General features: G+C 42.1%; 3 protein-coding genes across 8 annotated transcripts; 1 reads left to right on the top strand and 2 right to left on the bottom strand.

Annotated features, from left to right (window-relative positions):
- Window positions 1-612: 612 nt before the first annotated feature.
- Window positions 613-13,972, bottom strand: b3galt6 (UDP-Gal:betaGal beta 1,3-galactosyltransferase polypeptide 6). 6 transcript variants are annotated; one of them, XM_076095706.1, is made up of 4 exons: window positions 8,432-13,972; window positions 7,787-7,864; window positions 5,214-5,331; window positions 613-3,299 (listed from the first exon to the last, which is right to left on the bottom strand). In XM_076095706.1, exons 3-4 carry the CDS (start codon window positions 5,303-5,305, stop codon window positions 2,270-2,272), a joined length of 1,122 nt encoding a protein of 373 aa, XP_075951821.1. In that variant the 5' UTR covers window positions 5,306-5,331; window positions 7,787-7,864; window positions 8,432-13,972; the 3' UTR covers window positions 613-2,269. The 6 variants fall into 6 exon arrangements, with proteins under 6 accessions (XP_075951821.1, XP_075951820.1, XP_075951825.1 ...); XM_076095705.1 differs by having other exon boundaries at window positions 8,459-13,972; XM_076095710.1 differs by lacking the exon at window positions 5,214-5,331.
- Window positions 5,040-14,152, top strand: dnajc16l (DnaJ (Hsp40) homolog, subfamily C, member 16 like). The gene is made up of 15 exons (XM_076095703.1): window positions 5,040-5,456; window positions 5,675-5,741; window positions 5,907-6,052; window positions 6,877-7,052; window positions 8,409-8,593; window positions 8,808-8,912; window positions 9,376-9,534; window positions 9,630-9,760; window positions 10,030-10,207; window positions 10,347-10,529; window positions 10,633-10,709; window positions 10,947-11,027; window positions 11,304-11,393; window positions 11,836-12,006; window positions 12,265-14,152. The coding sequence occupies exons 1-15, from the start codon at window positions 5,269-5,271 to the stop codon at window positions 12,746-12,748; spliced, it is 2,421 nt and encodes an 806-aa protein (XP_075951818.1). The 5' UTR covers window positions 5,040-5,268; the 3' UTR covers window positions 12,749-14,152.
- On the bottom strand, window positions 14,112-15,934 carry LOC142954601 (cytidine deaminase-like). Its single transcript, XM_076095711.1, has 4 exons — window positions 15,668-15,934; window positions 15,018-15,129; window positions 14,533-14,590; window positions 14,112-14,378 (listed from the first exon to the last, which is right to left on the bottom strand). Exons 1-4 carry the CDS (start codon window positions 15,828-15,830, stop codon window positions 14,268-14,270), a joined length of 444 nt encoding a protein of 147 aa, XP_075951826.1. The 5' UTR covers window positions 15,831-15,934; the 3' UTR covers window positions 14,112-14,267.
- Between the last annotated feature and the right edge of the window lie 1,030 nt (window positions 15,935-16,964).

Genomic DNA, 16,964 nt, shown 5'->3' with positions numbered 1-16,964 from the left:
TTGGGCATGTGTGAGCAAGCCTGCAGATATTGGCAAATATATAATCTTATTAAGGAGGATGACCAAACAGATGTTTTTTTTCGTGTCTTGCAGCACGAGCTGGAGAAGAAGAAAAGAAGTGAGAGCCTACAAAATATACCAGTTTGTTCATGTGAGAGGAACCCTGAAACGTACCCAAACCTTTTCCTAGTGACGGCCAGAGCTAACGGACAAATAAAGATGGTTAACGTGGAGTCCAGACAAGTGCCTGCTGTATGTTGTCCGTTAAAAAGACCATTGATTAATACATCAATACATTGACAAATACATTTATTTCAGATTGAAATAATCAAAATGAATTTCATTGAGACGTGCTTAATGTTTAAGTGCAAATGGATCGTGGGAATTCAGATGGCAGTTTAAAGATATTAAGCTCAAAAGTGTTTTTTTTACATTAGAATTATAGATAAAATGGCAGAGAGTTAGGTTATGGTATTTTTGTAATATTGTTTAGAAAACGTTTCATCAAGTCCTCTTAGTAGCTATTCTGCCTTTTGTAGAGAATCTTACAACTTATATGCTGCGACATATACTTTCAAAAAAATGAATATATAAGAATAAAAGTGACAAGAATACATTTATTTTTTTAATAAAACATCAAGGGAGGCTGACCATGTACGTAAAAACAAACACTGAAACTTAGGTGATATTGAATCGCAATCTGCTGACAACAGTGAGAAAAAAGTCATGTCATAATTGACAAAAACATTAACAGCCGTCATGTAAACGAGCTTGGACGCAGCCTGTTTTCCAGCATTCTCAGCTGTTGGTGCTCCAACACATCGCACCCTTTAGTCAACGCTGTACACATTTCACAAGTTTCGGGACACAGCTACTGACATCACAGGGTAAGTTCAGGTTAGAGAGCTTAACATCAGCCAAAACAAAACTATGAATTCACAGAACAATGATTTACACACTTTAAAACAGATCTTGTTTAAAAAAAAAAAAAAAGTGACCAAGTGCCAGCTGGTAGTCCATATCAAGTTTCTCAATCTGAATCAAACATTTACAAGTAACTTGACATTTCCACACAGTAAATGTATCGACCTAACCATTAAAGTGTGACTGTAAATCTCCTCATAAAGGCTCCAGTATAAGGAATAAGAAGGCCTGCTGAATTAAACACATTCAACCTTTTTCTCTTACACATTCTTTCCACCTCCAAACACATGGAACATTGACCGTAAACAAAAGTTTTACATTTAAAAAGTGAAATTTTATTTCGCCCATTCATTCTGTGAATTACATATTATTCCACCCCGACACATGTATAAATACAAATCCAACTCACAAGTAGCAGCCACTGTGCTTGTGTCCCAACTCAACACAAGTGTGTTTTCGTTTGCTGCAGAATAAATTAACAATAAATTAAAAAAATAGCAATAAAAATTGCTTTTTCACAAATAAATGTAGACATCATGGCAGGGTAAGATTCTCCCGTCTGCGTTTCCCTGTACTACACTGAAATAACCTTAAAACATATCCCATAGTGTTAGAAAATATTTAGCAAGATGTACAGCAGAAGAAGCACAGACAGAGGAGAGAAATAGGCCACCGACGTGGTAAACGGACAGTAAGGAGAGCACTGACATGAGCGTGGGTCCAAATAACAAGGCCGAAGGAGCATACTGGCCGAAAAATGACACAAGGCTGAAGTTGGCTTCTTGTTTGAGAGTTGAGAGGTAATACTTTTCAATCCCATTGTTACACCACTTAAAGTTAAAGTAAAGGCTTTAATGTTGTATAAAACTTCATTCTACTGGCGAAAACAGAGAAAAAGTGGGATGTCATCACTTTTACTCCATCAAGACCACATTAAACCAGGTCGTCACACCTGTACTAGATTAAAATGGAGACTGTACAAAAACTACAATAACCTATAATTGTCTACCCACTGTAACCTAAAAACCTAAAAACGCTTAAGATTGTTTAAAACACAATTTCAAATCGGGGAAATAAAAAAAAGGAAAAAAAGCGAGGCCTACGTGACGAAAAAGCAGTGAAATTTGCCATTTTTGTGTTCTTGCAATAAGAAAAAAGGTTCTCCGAATCTGAAAAGGGCTTTTTATCAACATTAAGTCATTGACTTTGTTGCCTGGAACTTGTTACATAACTTTAAAATGGTGTAACACTGAAGAATTGGTGGAAAAACATGATCCCTTCATTTTTCCCTTACGATACGAATTGGAAGCCAACTTCAGGTCATTGTAAAAAAAAAAAAGAGGAATTAAGGAATGCCATCCTTCCTCTGGCAGCACTGTGAGGGTGGCACACTCCAGTCATACACATAGGACAGTCGCAGCTTGACCTCCTCCTTGCAGAGCCTGCCGTCACGCTGCAGAGTCTGGTGTTTTTCCAACATGTCCTCCAGACTCTGCTTGTGTGTCACCAGGTATTTGTTGTTGCAACCACGCGATTTATACTCCGTGTCAAAGCGTGGGTCATGTGTCCGCCGGACATCCACTGGTGCCAGCCAGGCGCCCAGCGACACATCCTCACTCTGCCATATCTTGAAGTAGCCCGCGGTAAGATGCACGTAACGTACCAGGTCGGCCGAGAGGATGTAGCCGCCGCCCAGCGCATAGGGCAGGTAGTAGTCACAAAGCTCCCAAGAGCTCTCCCGCCACTTCCCAGCAGTTTTCACTCGCCCTCTCCCTGAGAAGAAGCCCCAGTAGAACCGGTTGGGCTCTTTCCCCTTCAGCTCCTCCTTAAGGAGGTCCAAACGAGCAAACGTGTCATCATCGGCTTTCAGGACAAACTTGAACTCCACATTCTGGTCCAGCCAGGAGTACATGTGCAGCAGCTTGAGCGTTAAGTTCTCGTAAGAATCCCGCAAGTCGGGCAGTAAGAGCAGGTCCTTGTGCCGCCCTTGCTCTGTGTTGAGGTTCTGAAGGTCCTCACTGGGTAGCGCTTGAGTTCCCACCACAAACATAGCCAGAACATCAGAGTCCCGCTTGGCCAGCCAGGTGCTGCGGATGATGCTCCTCCGCTCGGTGTACTTAGGTCCGGTTGTGATGAGGACCACCAGGAATGCTGACAAGTCTTTGGACGTGGAGGGGGGATCATGCTGCTCTGGACGGGATGGCAAAGCATTGGCACGAGGTGCTAGGCCTGGAGGATCCTGGTGGGCCTGTTTCAGGGTTTCTGAGGTACACTTAGCCAAGAAGACCAGAACCACAGCGAAGCTGCACACGGTGCCGATGACCAGGGCCGTCTTGTGGCGGCACACTAATCGTAACAGATTCATGGTGCCGAGTCTGGGGTGAGAAACACACAAAAGATTGGTGGCGTTATTGCAGTTCAAATTATACAAGTTAATCATCAAAACACCCAAATAAGAATGCAACCATACTTTCAACAAGCATTATCAGAAAAGTGAACTGAAAAATCAAAACGCATCTTGTGTGTTTCTCATCTTATGATAAATTAACAGGACGAGGTTAAATACTTGCAAAAGTATTAGCACCAGAAAAGATGTCTAGTGTTGTGTGTACGTTTGATTGTAGTACTACATGGCATTACATTTGTGCGTTTTAAAGTGTGGTTGCATTTGGATGAGAGGCTTTGCTTTGAATAACGAGAGCTGTTGAACAAGTTAGCAAAAATAGTAACGTTAGTAACCCCACATCAGCTGCACACCCGTGTCTTTGTAGCACCATGCCTGCTAGTTGAACTGCACACTGTCAATAACGCTACGTGTCGATGTTGTAAAGCAGTGATGCATTAAAGAGGATTTGTTAGTTACCGTAGCTAATTGAAAAGTTCCTGTCCCGTGAATGATGCAGCCAGAGCGGGCCACCGATGGCAGCTTCTTCTGCAGGGCTAACGCTAGCTACCGAGATAAGACCCTCTGCGCACTTTGTGAGCTCACTCTGCTGTATGCGAACACACACGGGCTGTTCATATTGGTCTAAACATGAGATGGAAGCCAGAGAGCTTAGTAGTAGGTTTAGTGGTCAGGTAGGTTACAACAAGCAGGGTAACTCGCTCGCTTGCGTGAGTTCAACCAGCTATCCGTGTATTCATTTTTTTGTCTTTTGGTGTAAAACCAAATCAGTTCTGTGTGGCAGTGACGAACCGGAAACGGAAGTGGAGCCCCTCCGCGAGAAGGGAATTAAAATAACACAAAATAAACACTTTTTTTGGGGTGTGTTTTTCTAATAACTGTTGTTATTATAAGAATATTTATTACCTACACCAGAGGAAATGGACTAACCCCAAGCCTAACTTTGCCAAGAACTGTTATGACATCACAATTACACTTACCGTTATTCAAAAAAATAATAGAGCAGTGGAAATATTTTCTTAGTTAAATATGGCATGTGTAATGAGAAAAAAAAATTGGATTAAGGATAATGAAATGAAGGGGGAGCAGTGTGTGGACTGCTGCGGACCGGCGCATGCGCGTTATCTCAAATTGAAGCATCAAGTTTGGAAAGAGCCTGAAAAAGACCGGAAGTTGTTTTTGTTGCTTCAAAATAAAAACACTTAAGTGGCCTTTTGGAATTCTGTAACTGTAATAAATATAACTTTGGTTTTATAGGATAAAAATGCCAAATTGCTATCTATATATTTTGCTTTAAGTATATTGAGTAATGCATCAGAGTTCTGTTTATGAATGAAAAGATCAAATTCGTTCAGGTTGCTGATGTGGGCTGATTTCCAAACACTATTAATAATGTTTCCTATATGATTACGATTATTAACAGTTATTAAAGATCTGCTCTTACTATTATTCCTTCATTTACGAGTGTTCACACATTTTTGGCACTAGTTGTGGACATTAAATATCAATATGCAAATCTATCACATGTGACAGTTTAGATATTTTGACTCTTTCAACAGTATATATATACTATGTTACACAGGCGCATCTCTTATGGAAATCTAATTTTAATTAATTGCAAAAAAATGTCCCATTTTCACAGTTAATTTGTAATTCTAAGAGGGTTAGGGGGATTTTATTTTGAAATATACTAGCGGAAAATGAATGTTTCATTGCGGTCATGACGCTACCACTTTGATTAGCTAGAAAAATAATGGCCTCATCGTAGTGAAATACTAGTATGTCGTCTATATGTAACCTAACGTTCAAGAAGTCAACCGACCGTATCACGTAAGCTCTTTAACTTGACATATTTGAACGGAATAGCTGCGTAACATTACGTCACCTGATAGCTCGGTGGCTAACTGACGTTAGCGTTGGGACGAGGACAGTGCAAAGCGATGACGCTCGGGAAAATCCGCCGACATCCTCGGACATGTCCGCTGCTGCTCGCCATCTTTCTGCTAATTTTGAGTGTGCAGTTGGTGAATGCAGCCTCTGAATATGACCCCTACAAAACCCTGGGTGTCAGCAGGAGTGCGAGTCAAGCAGAAGTGAAAAGGGCATACAAGAACCTCGCCAAAGAATGGTGAGTGACATGACAGCAAGTCTCCTGGCGGTAGGCCAAGCACACATCTTTGACTGTATAGCAGATTAGCCCCTGTTCAGTTATAGCAGTGTACATTTGACACATTGACTGGTGCTTGTTATCCCACCAAACCCATCACGAGCTGGTCTAACAGAGAGCACGTTTAACCCTGCATGACCCAGTAGTGATTCCTGATGTTCCTGTGTGGGCTTCTCTAGGCACCCAGACAAGAACAAGGACCCTAACGCTGAGGACATGTTCATCAAGGTGTCCAAGTCATACGAGGTGGGTGTGAATGCATCACAACACATCACCTAACTCTATTTCACACCAGCTCCAGCTGACATGCTGTATTTATTTCTATGAGGCTCACTGAGTCTGTGTCACTTTCTGTATCATGGTCTGTCTGCAGTTGATCCAACATGAATAACACTGTCCTCTCACACACAGATTCTGTCTAACGAGGAACGAAGGTCTAACTTCGACCGCTACGGGCAGATGGAGGAAAACCAGCCCCTTGGCCAGTCACAGCATCAAGGTTTCCGCGGCTTCCACAACAGCTTTTACTTTGACGAGTCTTTTTTCCATTTCCCCAGGTACAGGCTCACATTAGTTACATGCATACATGTCCCATTGTTGCATGCTTGTGAAGGTGCTATTGGTAGAGGAGTACTTTGGGCATAAGGGAACACGCCCCTTTTTTTCTGTCACTAATTACAAAACATGTATTACTCCATAGCCTCTAAATATTTATTTCCCAGCATGCTGCTGTGTCTAGTCCAAAGTGAGTGATGTAGGTTGGGCACCTCCTTGTGTTTGCTTTTTGTTATTGATAATAATAATAATAAAATGACAAAACTACTGTCACACATTTTTAGTTGCAAGCAGGTATTGTCCCATTCCTAGACTTTGGTCATGTTTTGAAAACGTGTATGCATCATACTGCTAATCAGTCACCAGAAAATGGATGACAGATTAATTGAACACCAATCATTTGCTGGAGCTTCTCAAATGTGAGGATGTAGTTATTTTTCTCCTTTTATATACCATTGTGAGTGGAATACCTTTTGGATTGTTTGCCTGTCACTCAAGCAAAATAAGCAATTTAAAGACTTCAGCTTGAGCTCTGCATACCTACGATTGGAATTTGAGTGTTAAGAAATGAAAATGATCGTTCGTTGCAGACTTATTGGACTCCTCATATTTTGATTTTGAGACTTAAAGGAGGAACATCTTAGATTAATAAACTAAAGTAACCTCTTTGTGAAGATACATTTTTTTAGTGCACCATGATTTAGACTGAGCGAACAAATTAAAGTTAGAGAATGCTTACTCATGGTTCATGTCCTGACCGCCCTCTGTAGGCTCTGACTAAAAAAAAAAAATGGCTCACTGTCTGGTTTTCCAAACCCTCCTCCAGGTCCAGGGACTTTGCAGACAGCAAGTACCTGCTTCACCACGCACAGTTTAACAGCGACGTCCTCCCAGACAGCCACAAGAGGCCGTACCTCATCAAAGTGACCGCTGAGTGGTGCTTTGCCTGCATCCACATTGAGCCTGTGTGGAAGGAGACGGTGCTGCAGCTGGAGCCACTGGGTAAGTCTGCTGTCCCCCCCCCCCCCCCACACACACACACACACACACACACACTCTCAGGACCAGGGTTGGTTTCCCTAAAAGCATCACAACATAAGGTTGATGTTTGCTCGGCGGCAGGCCATTATAGGACAAATGCGATTCCAAGTGTTAAGATGCTCTACAAGGAGCCAGCCATTTCATTAATTATTCATGAGGGTTTATTTGTTCTTTTCGGTTCCTGAAACGGAGCGTAAAGCCAAGGGAGGAATTCAACTCGCAAGTGTCTGCCACTGGAGATGAATTTAAAGTTGTTGAGTTAATTCTGCTAATTAAAGTTTGCCTGCCCCGGAAAAATATCCTGCATATCTATGTACCCAATGGCTTTGCTATGCTAAAGTCATCAGTCATAACCGGTGGAATTTGTGTTCAGTATGGATGGGTTTGTAGCTTTTGCCTTAAAGTAGCATTAATTATATTTTTTGCTCTGTTTGGAGCATAACAGACCCCTCTCAATATAATGCAGACCTGGAACTATGACCTCAATGCTAAAACATATAATTTAAACAATACCTCAATGACTATGTGTCAAAAAACAAAGCACAGTTTGTATTGGATTACATCAGACTGTACAAGTGTAGCTATACAAGTGGTCACTGAGTGTGTATCTGGGTCTCTAGCGGGTAAATGCTCTACAATGTGTTTAACTAGGTGCTAACGTTGTTTGCCTTTGGGTGCTGGGTTAAGTAGCTTACCGTGTGTATAGAGCGTCGGAGCGCTTTCGATGAAAACAGCTGCCTTCTGCTGCTGGAAATGAGGTTGATTGGAGCAACCTAAGAGAGAAGCGACACCTCTCACATTTCACCCATTGTTCATATAAAAATAAACTGTCTATCTCAGAAGCCGTCTAACATAACCCCTTTTTTTATAGAGTGTTAGAAACCAAGATAAAGTCAGCTTTGGCTTGTTTTTCTCTGTCACTGTGCTGGTACGGATACACGGGATTCTGTCAGACACTAAAAACAGATGTTTGCATCTTTTATGAACTCTAGTCAGTCCATCACGAGCTTCCAAGACTCGAGTAAAAGTCCCACTGCTTGGAGTGGTTATTTTTTAGAGACGTTGAGTGCCTCTGTTTGGTGAAAGAGACGATTCACTTTAAAATAGGATTCACATTTGTCGTGTCTATTATTATACTACTCTGTTTTAATATGAACCTACTTGAACAGCATCCAATCAGTTGTCATTTTGCTGGACTATAGGCTATATACTGCTACATTCGCCTTCAAATAATAAATAACTAAATTGGAATGTTTTGTTCAGTGTGAGAACACTGTGTCAGGTACAATAGCAGTCTATTTTCTGCTGTTACATCAGGTGTTGGCATTGGCATTGTGGACCTGGGTTACGAGCGTCGCCTGGCTCACCAGCTGGGAGCTCACCGCGCTCCCTCCATCATCGGGCTGGTGAACGGCAGGGTGACCTTCTTCCATCAGGCCGTGGTACGAGAGCACCTGCGTCAGTTCATTGAGGACCTGCTGCCCCAAAAACTGGTGGAGAAGGTAACCGATGTTAATATACTATATACTAATATACTGTGTGTCTTCAAAGGATTATAAATCAGATAATTGGATTTTTTGTTTTTGTTTCTCAGCTGATTATAATAAAAGATTTTGATCTGATTTTATTATCATATACTTACAAGAGGCGCACTGTTATTTAATTCAGCAAAAATGCATTCATGAATAATAATAATATTTGCCATTGTTTCTCCAGATCACAGATGACAACTACCTAAGTTATCTGGATAGCTGGCAGGTGGAAAATAAGCCCAGCGTTCTCTTGTTTGACCAAGTCCCTATTGTTCCCCTACTCTATAAAGTAAGCAATGTCTTTACACACACACACACACACACACACACACACACACAGACACACACACACGGGCACACAAGTGTTGCACTAATTAGACTAGATGTCATAGTGGGAAGCAGAAAGCTGTGCAGCAATACACAAGAGAGCAGATAGATTAGACCGGATGGAACAGAGGCATGTGTTCCTGATTTTTCATTTTACTCATGAATCAATACTTCCTCTTTTGTTACACGGAATTATACTCTTTTTAATGTTAGTAAATGTGTTTGATAGAGACAGACAAAGAATATTTCAGGGACAGTTGTGAGAACACCGTTTCAACCAATCACATTTCCTGGTTATAACTATCTAATGTATACAGGTATGAGTTTATATAAAAGCAGCTTTCAGCCTCTTTTTGCACACCTTCTTCTATTTGTTTTAATGTGTTTATTTTTTGACGCTCTCATCTTCCCACTCCGCTCCACAGTTAACAGCGTTTGCCTTCAGAGACTATGTGCGTTTCGGCTTCGTGGACCAGGGTGAAACACACAACACTCGGCTCCTGCGGCAGTTCAACATAAACACGTACGCCCCCACCATGCTGCTGTTTAAGGAGGATACAGAAAAGCCTGTTGACGTCATACAGGTACAAAAATAACGAAGTGACCCATCCAAAGTTTTTAAACGGGAGTCTAAATTACTTGTAATATTTAATTGTTGAATTACGGAATTGTTTTTCAGGCCAAAGGGATGAAGCGGCAGATAATGGACGAGTTTGTCTCCAACAACAAGTTCCTGCAGCTGCCTCGGCTGGTCAACCAGCAGCTTTTTGATGAGCTGTGCCCTGTGAAGCAGTTCCACCGACGGAGGAAGTAAGACATTTTATGAGTCCTTAGCCTCTGATCCCTGTAGTTCATGTAATACCTCTCTGAAATTGACCTCTTGTGTAATAACACTTGATCGAAAGAGGCGTCTCTCTGCTGCGTGTCCTGATTTGACCGTTCACATCATATGACAACTGTAAGAAGCGGAAATCCCAACAGAATATAGACAGGCCTTTCAGTAGCTGTCACTCTGAGCTGAAATGTTGTGTAAGGATCGGCTGCTGCAGCAGGGGAATTGACCGTGAAATGCTTCGCAGGTACTGTGTGCTGCTGATCACAGGGGAGGACCAAGCCTTTCTTCCGGGCAACAAGGCTTTCCTCGACTTTGCATCATTTAACAGAAAGGACGTGCTGCGGTTTGCTTATGTCTACCAGCGTCAGCAGCAGCCTCTCTGTCAGGCACTGCTCCACAATCAGGCTGCAGTCTCACCGCAGGTCAGTGGCAGAAACATCAACTGCATGACAACAGAACAAAAAAACCGTTGAGGACAACGTGCACTTGCTGGAACGTTTTATACGTGTCAGATAACCAATATGTGCGTCCTATGACTCCGCATTTTATCACCACTGACAGGTGGTGATTATTGAGAGGCGGAGCCACGCTGGCAAGGTCATGTACCGCTCAGTGAGCGGTGGCTGGAACGGCAGTGAGGAAGATAAGTACCGCCTCCACGAACAGCTGGAGCTCCTGCAGAAAGACCCCACCTATCTGAGCTCAGACGCCACCCTGCCCGAACTCAACAACGAGATGGCGCCTGTAAGACACCGCGGACACACACACACACACTCACCTTAGTTCTCAGACCAGATCTTTTTGTTTTAATCTCATTGTTTTCCATTTCATTTTTTAACTTCCCCAGATTTTTATTATTCAGTGGATGAATGCTGCCTATGATTACATCGTTCAAATATACGATGACCTTCTCTACTCAAACTGGTAAGACAACACTCACCCAGAGAGTCTGCAGCATCTCTCTCAAATGTAGCTGATGCTGAGTCATGCTTCAGCATCACGATGTCATAATAACCTGGTGGGGGCTCTGTAGGCATGCATTTAGTGTGATACTACCATTCAAAAATGTAGCTAAAATTAGAGTTTAGTGTAATTGTTTGACATGGCCTGCTGGGTGTTTTCTCCTAAATGTTTTAAAAGTTGCATTTTTCTGTCCTCAAGGCGAGAAATGATGCCCATTCTGTCGTTGATCTTCTCCGCTCTCTTCATTCTTTTTGGCACCGTCATCATTCAGGCCTTCAGGTGAGCGCGGCATGAGCCTTTTGTATTCTGCAATATTATAATCATAGGCCCAAACTTAAATGAATTTAATTAAAATGTCTTAAACTCAATGATACTGGCTAGATCTACAATAGAAATGTGTTATTCAGCATCTTTTCATCTTAATTGTCTTCTAGTTCTGCGTGATTAGTCCTGATTTTGATGTCAAGTGAGTCGAATCCTGGCTGGTTAGTGTTGCCCCGAAGGAGGTATTAGTGCCCATACTGATACTTTCCTTTTTTTGGGGCGCTTTTCTAGTGAGCCAGGTGAGAACAAACCCCGGAAGCCAAAGCCAAAGGAGCAACCACAAACTGAGGAAGATGCATCAAGTAGAGCCAATACTTCAAGGTAATGTAGCGAAGTGACCACAAGATGGACTCGGAATACACCAGATAACATCTGGTTTGTTTGCTTTAACTTAAGCACATCCTTGAGTTGTCAGAGCAGCCCCGATAACTCCACAAGAAATGTTCTCCTCAATAATGAAACATGCCTTAGTGTTCAGAAATGTAGCCGACACGTGTAGTGTTTTGCTGTGATGATCTTTTGCTCTATCCACTATGCAATATTTCACACTTTATGAAGTCTCATGATCTGCTGCAGATGAACCACATCGTCATGATAATCACTGTATGTGTGGACTCACAAAGGCCTGTCTACATGCCACATGTACATTTTAGAGTTAATACTATCTGTGATCATTCCTCCTCTCAATACTGGCTGTGAAGTGATCCCCTCATAACACGACTACGATATACCTCCCTCCCATCTTTCTCATCGGTCCACGTAGCCGTCCTCCTAAGAAGGACTTTGTGGAAGTGACGGAGCTGACCGACATCACGTACATCAGCAACCTGGTGAAGCTGAGGCCCGGACACATCAACGTTGTCCTGGTGCTCACCAACGCCTCCAAGAATGCTCTGCTCAGGAAATTTGCCAAGGAGGTCTTTTCTTTCTCTGGGTAAGTCTCAGCACTGCACAACATTTTTTTGAATAGTTATTTATGTCTATTGGTTTATTCATATAAAAGAGCCTTGTGAACGCAGACTATAGCTGAACATGGTTTCTGGTTTAAAGGAACTGTTAGTAATTTAGTGTCTACTTCCTTCTGTGATATTTCAGTTGTTTGCTTTTTAAGTATGCACCTTGTCCTCTAAGTTGCCCTGATTTGGCCCATGCTTGGTCCACCTAATAACCCTGAAGCCTTCTGCCACTACAGGACTCAGACTCTGCACTTCTCCTTCCTCAACGCTGATAAGCACCGCCACTGGATGCCATCGCTCCTTCGCTCAACCTCTGACGCTATGCAGAGCGAGGGCCATTCGGACGAGGACGAGGAGTCTCCAGACTACGCCGGCCACGTGCTGGCCCTCAACGGCCACAAGAAATACTTTTGCCTCTTTAGACCCGTCTTCACAGGGGACGATCCCAACGACTCCTCGTCCGAGACCTCCTCCGACAGCAGGAGAAAGTCCCGGTCCAGGTCCAGGTCCAGCTCCCATTCTCGGTCCAGGTCCCATTCCAGGGAGGATGGGGCAGTACCCAAGAGGGGCTCCAGTAGGGCCACCAGCATAGAAGTCCACCACAAGCTCGACAGGCTGGGACTGTGGATGGAGAGGCTAATGGAGGGCACCCTTCCCAGATTACAGGTCCCTGCATGGCCCTCCCTTAGTGACACCACTAACTCCTTCACAGAGAGCTGAGGTCAAAGTAAAACAAAAACAAAAAGGTTTGATGGTAGTGGAAACACTTTGTGGTTTTGCGTCCTGATTACATTCTTCAGCAAAAAACAAACAAACTGTAGAACAGTGTTGCAGTTTTGAAATCATTATTTAAGTTATCTTACGCAGAGGCAGGTTGCTACAGTGAACTGTTCCAACCTGTTTACAGAATCATTTTATCTGTTCGATTGTGTGAAGCAGATGGAAGTTGAGGGCATAGAGTAGTGTGCTACCGCAAAGGTACAGAGCCTGCGCTGCATGGTGCTGCTTCATGTTTTCTGTAAGGAGGAGGAAAACGGAGACTCTATAGGAAAACAACAAAAGCTGTAGTACACACACAGTCAATCTTTACACACGTAGAGATCCTGTTCAAGGTGGTGTACTCATTCCCCCCAAAAACAGCCAATAAGCATCATGGCACAGACGAAGGCTGCAGCGTTACAGATTAACTCTAGTTCTCTGTGTTGCTTTCCTCTCTTTTTAACTCATTATGTGATATCATTCAGCTCGGAAAAAGCGCAATTGTTTTGCTCTACTCAAGTCCTTTGAACCCACCTAGAGCCTCTCGGCCTGAACACATCGTTTCGACTGACGGCCTCCTATCGTGAGTTTTTACGAATATAGACGTGGAAACTGAGCCTGATGCACTAAGTTCATCTTTGTTTGCTGTTATAGATCTGCTGACCTTTTTTGATTCCAGACATTAAGACAGACAAATCCACAGCATTGTTGGAATCAATAATCAACTCGCATAAAAACCATTTACATTTAAGTATGTTTTTTAGAATTTAGTTAATGATTAAATAGGATTCTTCCTGCTGTTTTCAGCTCAGACCAAGTTGCCATATCATGCTGCTGTTCGTCTAGGGGTTTAACATTAAATATGCTCGCAGCCAAGTGACTGATGAAGTTAAATATCATCTTGGATAAATCATACCCAAAATGTTACAAATCTGCCTTTTTGTCTTTACACTTGCTGTTTTTGTTTGGGGCTGGTTTCACTTTTATTAATTTTTTTAAGTTGATTGTCTGAATCAGAGGTAAAAGATAAATGTTAACAAATATACTTTCTCTTTTTTAAGCCAGTTTCCTTAAACCACTGTAAATGTCAATGCATGGAATATGTAGACCTAAAATCACTAATAAGTGTTTAGTGAATTTGCACTGGCAGCTGAAATGCTTCACCCCGTCTCTCTCCTCCTCTTACTCTCTAACTGAATAATTTGCTAATCAACAAATATTTGCAGAACATTGTAACCCTTACTTTTCTTCTTGTATGCCCTTTGAACTTCATTTTTGTCTGTATCCTACTGTGAGAAATGAAGTGTAAATTATTAAAAGAAACTCATTTTAAAACTGTTTATTTATTAAAACGTATGGATACGATATGTAATTTTCTGTGTTGCTTCTTTAAACCAAATATTGTGCATGTCAACCACCCTTGTGTGTGTTTCATACAACAATGCAGGCTCAGTACTCAGTAGGAATGTCGGAACACATCCTACTTGGGCAGTGCTTCAGGGCCAAAGGAGAAAGGTAGCAGCTCTTCCACAGTCTTTTTCAGGTACGATCCGTCGGGCTTTGACATGTACACATCCCAGTCTAATCCAAACTGTGAGGGAAATGACATCAAAATCAAATATAGCAAGTAGTCAAGTCCTCTCACAAAGCATCAGGACAAGTTAATACGAATATATCATCACAAACTGGAAACTAAAAGCTCCTTGAAAAGCTGCACTAAACCAGTAGACCAGCAGAGATCGTACCTCTCTCATGAACTGCCTGCAGCCACCACACGGGGTGATGAACTCGTTTTTCATGTCACTGCAAGGAACACACGAGCAAAAATGGAGTTGAGAAACAAAACTGGGATTATTGTTGAACACCTATACACTGTAGCCTCTACTGTTTTGGAGCGATGACAGTGTCTCACGGTGGTGTGACTTCACTACAAATCTTGGTATTTTTGTCTAAAGTCGGCTCTGTTCTATCCAGCTTTCTCACACAAACCTTATCATCACAAGCCGTTTAAAAGAAGCCTCTGCTCATTTTGGTGCAGCATGTTGATTTCTGCACATCCACATCCAACTTATTCTTGCCTCACTTTTTGGTAAACCAACTGTTGAAGTTTTACCAGAGTTTTACACAAGACAGATCTGTGTTGTGTGAAATATTTCATGTGTCATGGTTTGGTAATAGAGTAATGGTGACTGGATGCCGACACCTTGAACATATTAGACGCTGACATTACCTGGCAATTGCAATTGCCTTGAAACTTCTGTGGCCTTCTGACACTGCCTTTGCCATCGCATTCCTTTCAGCACAGATACCCAGATTGTAGCATGCGTTCTCCACATTACAACCTGCCAGAGGACACAAGTATACAGTCATGAGTTATTTAAGTGCATTTGCTTCAGAAAAATGAAACTCACACAAAAATGCTGTCTATTTACTTCTTCTCTCCTGATCAAACAGTTACTCAACAGGTCATTGCAGTAACAGCAGATTGCCATGCTATTTCCCCCACGGAGGTACACGTGACTCGCTTTGTACAGTCAAGCAACATGAGCAGGAGAGTTGCTTCTTGTCCTTGTTGTCAGGTAATCATTAACATAGCACAGACAAATGAAACTGATCAAGCCAATGATCAACTTCCTTTTTACTTTTAACGAAATTTTGTTACTTCTCACATGTGTCAAATGATCAAATACAGCAAAAACAAAGGAGTGAGAGAAGACTCGAGAGTTAAACAGAAGTATTTCCGTGTCTGATTTGTTCCCGGCTGACCATGTGGTTAACTTTTACAATGCTTCCTCATATTATTCTTTAAAGTCTACATAATGGCGTTTAACTTGATAGATTTGTTTTAGGAAAACACTTGAAGCTTCGTGTGTGTCTTACCTGTAATCACAGAGTCATCTTTCGTTAGGAGAGCAGCTCCCACTCTGAAATTGCTGTAAGTACAGTAGGCTTGCAGCTTTGCCTCCTGAGACTGTTGGATCAGCTTCTCGATTGTTTCCTGAGACAAGGGCATCGCACCACCGCTCAACTTGACTTGGTCCATGATTGCTCTTGGGGCTTGGAAGGCTGTTTCTGAGTCGGTGAATGAGTCAATTGTAGCTCAGCTTTAAAAAGGAATCAGACAGAGGGAAGAGGGAGTGGTCACAGCCGATCACTGGCTAGGATGCCAAAAGCTGTCATAATGTAATGGGAGGCGGCTTTGTTGTTATTCATATCTATGAAATCGTGGCAGGATGTTGTGACGCACGACTAAGCAAACAAGTTTTCCGAAGTACTTTTGTTCCTTATCGTGTATAGGGGTCTGATAAATAACCAAAACCAGCAGAGACAGTTTTAGAAAACATTTATCTTTATTGTTAAGTCCAGCTAAATACAAAGTGCATTTAGTTGTAGTAGTAGTAGTAGTTATTGTATGTCAGACATTTATTTTACAATAACCCTGAGTCTTTTCTCTCTAGTGTTATTGTTGGAGAAAATCATCATATAACTTAGGATTGAACTTAACACATTTGGACTCACAAGCAACACGTTTATATAACGTGTTATGTGAACACAGTCTGACTCGTAAAAACATTCTTAGGAAGTGATCAAAGTGCGCCAGATAAATTGTAATAAATCTCTTGTGCCAAAACATTTCCTGTACATGAGTCATGTGTTCTGCCAAAAGTTTTGCTCGACCCAAAGGAAGTCATGAGACCATGACAATGAAGAGACCAGATGTGCTTTGTTTTTGGTTCAACGGACTGGTTTGATTGGTGGAAAGTAACTTAAGGGGGGTGAAGTTTGACTATAAAAGTGATCTGTGAAAAGTAATAGGCCTACATTTGGATTTGTTTCAATTTGCTAAACTCCTTGATGTTGGCTTGTTCTTATTAAAACACTTCCCGCTGGTTGCAACTTCAATTCGCCGTCTCTTCTCGTCATTTTGCCACAACATAATTGGCGCCCCAACGTGTGTTCGAGTCGAGGCCGAGGCATCTTCCACTTCTTCAGCCAACCGACAATCACGCTAGAGGCCACGTATCAGACATTTTCATATCTCACCATAGATTTATTTCTGTACAGCGTGATTCTCGCTTGTGTGATAAGGTGGGAGTGTCTACGGAGGCCTTCTCTGAGCTCGAGAGAAGTAGGCCTACAAAAGGACTGGCTTAGATTTACATATTAATAACTACAA

This window comes from Anarhichas minor, unplaced genomic scaffold (assembly GCF_050575085.1).
Source record: "Anarhichas minor isolate MPS153535 unplaced genomic scaffold, ASM5057508v1 ptg000021l, whole genome shotgun sequence".
NCBI classification, from domain to species: Eukaryota; Metazoa; Chordata; class Actinopteri; order Perciformes; family Anarhichadidae; genus Anarhichas; species Anarhichas minor.
This window is presented reverse-complemented; position numbering and strand designations above follow the sequence as displayed.

Bases quoted from the DNA above. Each gene is read 5' to 3' on its own strand.
- dnajc16l (XM_076095703.1), top strand. From the start codon at position 5,269: ATGACGCTCGGGAAAATCCGCCGACATCCTCGGACATGTCCGCTGCTG. The intron at 9,761-10,029 runs GTAAGACATTTT...AATGCTTCGCAG, and splicing joins CAGTTCCACCGACGGAGGAA to GTACTGTGTGCTGCTGATCA. The intron at 10,208-10,346 runs GTCAGTGGCAGA...CACCACTGACAG, and splicing joins AGGCTGCAGTCTCACCGCAG to GTGGTGATTATTGAGAGGCG.
- b3galt6 (XM_076095704.1), bottom strand. The intron at 3,300-7,786 runs GTAAGCTACTTA...TTCTCACCCCAG, and splicing joins TCCGACGCTCTATACACACG to ACTCGGCACCATGAATCTGT.
- LOC142954601 (XM_076095711.1), bottom strand. From the start codon at position 15,830: ATGGACCAAGTCAAGTTGAGCGGTGGTGCGATGCCCTTGTCTCAGGAA. The intron at 14,591-15,017 runs GTAATGTCAGCG...TGTTCCTTGCAG, and splicing joins AAGGCAATTGCAATTGCCAG to TGACATGAAAAACGAGTTCA. The intron at 14,379-14,532 runs GTACGATCTCTG...TTTCCCTCACAG, and splicing joins GCAGGCAGTTCATGAGAGAG to TTTGGATTAGACTGGGATGT.